General features: G+C 34.9%; 1 protein-coding gene across 1 annotated transcript; it reads right to left on the reverse strand.

Annotated features, from left to right (window-relative positions):
- Positions 1 to 300: 300 nt before the first annotated feature.
- On the reverse strand, positions 301 to 997 carry LOC127073751 (histone H3.3). Its single transcript, XM_051014968.1, has one exon. It carries the CDS (start codon positions 902 to 904, stop codon positions 494 to 496), a length of 411 nt encoding a protein of 136 aa, XP_050870925.1. The 5' UTR covers positions 905 to 997; the 3' UTR covers positions 301 to 493.
- Positions 998 to 1445: the final 448 nt, after the last annotated feature.

Here is a 1445-nt window from a genome sequence, read left to right on the forward strand (position 1 = left end):
TTATGTATTGTTTGAAAGACTTTATATATTTCCTTTTAACCTTAGTATACTTTCAAAATACTTTTATTATTTAAAATACTTTTATGCTTTTATTTCAAATACTTGGCTTATAATACATTAATTTATGTTTTTTTTAATAAGCAAAGGAATTATCTCATAAATTTCATGCTGAGTTAGTTAGATCCTCTATATTTGATTATCATCTGTATTGGATTATCCTCGACAACTATCGAAAACACAAATTCAATAGAACCATTACGTTCGCAAAGGGAGGCTAACACATTGATCGAAAGATGGAAATTAACAAGAGAAAAACTCATAGGTGTATTCAAATCAAAATGTCAAGAAAAAGAAGGTTGTTGTCCACAAAAAATAAACCCTAAATCATAATGGTCTTCATAACAAATAACTAACTAACTACAGAATGCATGAAAGAAACTTAAATTGAATAAAACCCTAATTCATTCTCCCCAAATTGTAATAATCTATAACCCTAAGCACGTTCACCACGGATACGGCGAGCAAGTTGAATATCCTTGGGCATAATAGTGACTCTCTTAGCATGAATTGCGCACAAATTGGTGTCCTCAAACAAACCAACAAGATAGGCTTCTGCTGCTTCCTGAAGTGCGAGAACAGCATGGCTCTGGAATCTCAGATCGGTCTTGAAATCTTGAGCAATCTCACGGACAAGACGCTGGAATGGAAGCTTACGGATCAAAAGCTCGGTGCTCTTCTGGTATTTACGAATCTCACGGAGAGCGACGGTTCCAGGGCGATAACGATGAGGCTTCTTGACTCCACCGGTGGTAGGAGCAGATTTCCTGGCAGCCTTGGTGGCGAGTTGCTTCCTTGGAGCCTTGCCGCCAGTGGATTTGCGAGCGGTTTGCTTTGTACGAGCCATTGATGATTTGGGATTAAGAGAGAAGAGAGAAGAGAGAAATCGCAAATAAAATAGTTAGGTTTTTGCAACAATGAAAGTCTGATATGAATTCAGATTGAAAGGAAGCCTTTATATATGAGTGGAAAGTTGATAATTAAGTCGGTTTAATTGAGAGATCATGGCCTTTGAATACTTCAACGGTGATAAGGATTTTTCTAATTAAGGGATATTAATCCTGATCCGTGTGCTTGTTTCTTATTGGCTGTTTTATTTCAATAAATTTTACGCTATCCAATTCCAATCAATACAACCCCTACTTTGTTTCAATATTAATACAATTTGTTAGTCTAATTAAAATGGCTTTAGATTCATAAAAAATTTAATATTTTGAAAAATACTCGATAATCCCAACCTACATTGCTTGTATGTGTCTCTTTTAGGTGTATTTTGTGTCTTATTTATCACTTTGCCAATTAAAGGAGGGATATGGTTGTATTTGAATCATGACGTTCTATTTCTCTTCTACACATCGTTACAAACACATTCTTTTGCAAAATTTGAT

This window comes from Lathyrus oleraceus, chromosome 1 (genome assembly GCF_024323335.1).
Source record: "Lathyrus oleraceus cultivar Zhongwan6 chromosome 1, CAAS_Psat_ZW6_1.0, whole genome shotgun sequence".
NCBI classification, from domain to species: domain Eukaryota; kingdom Viridiplantae; phylum Streptophyta; class Magnoliopsida; order Fabales; family Fabaceae; genus Lathyrus; species Lathyrus oleraceus.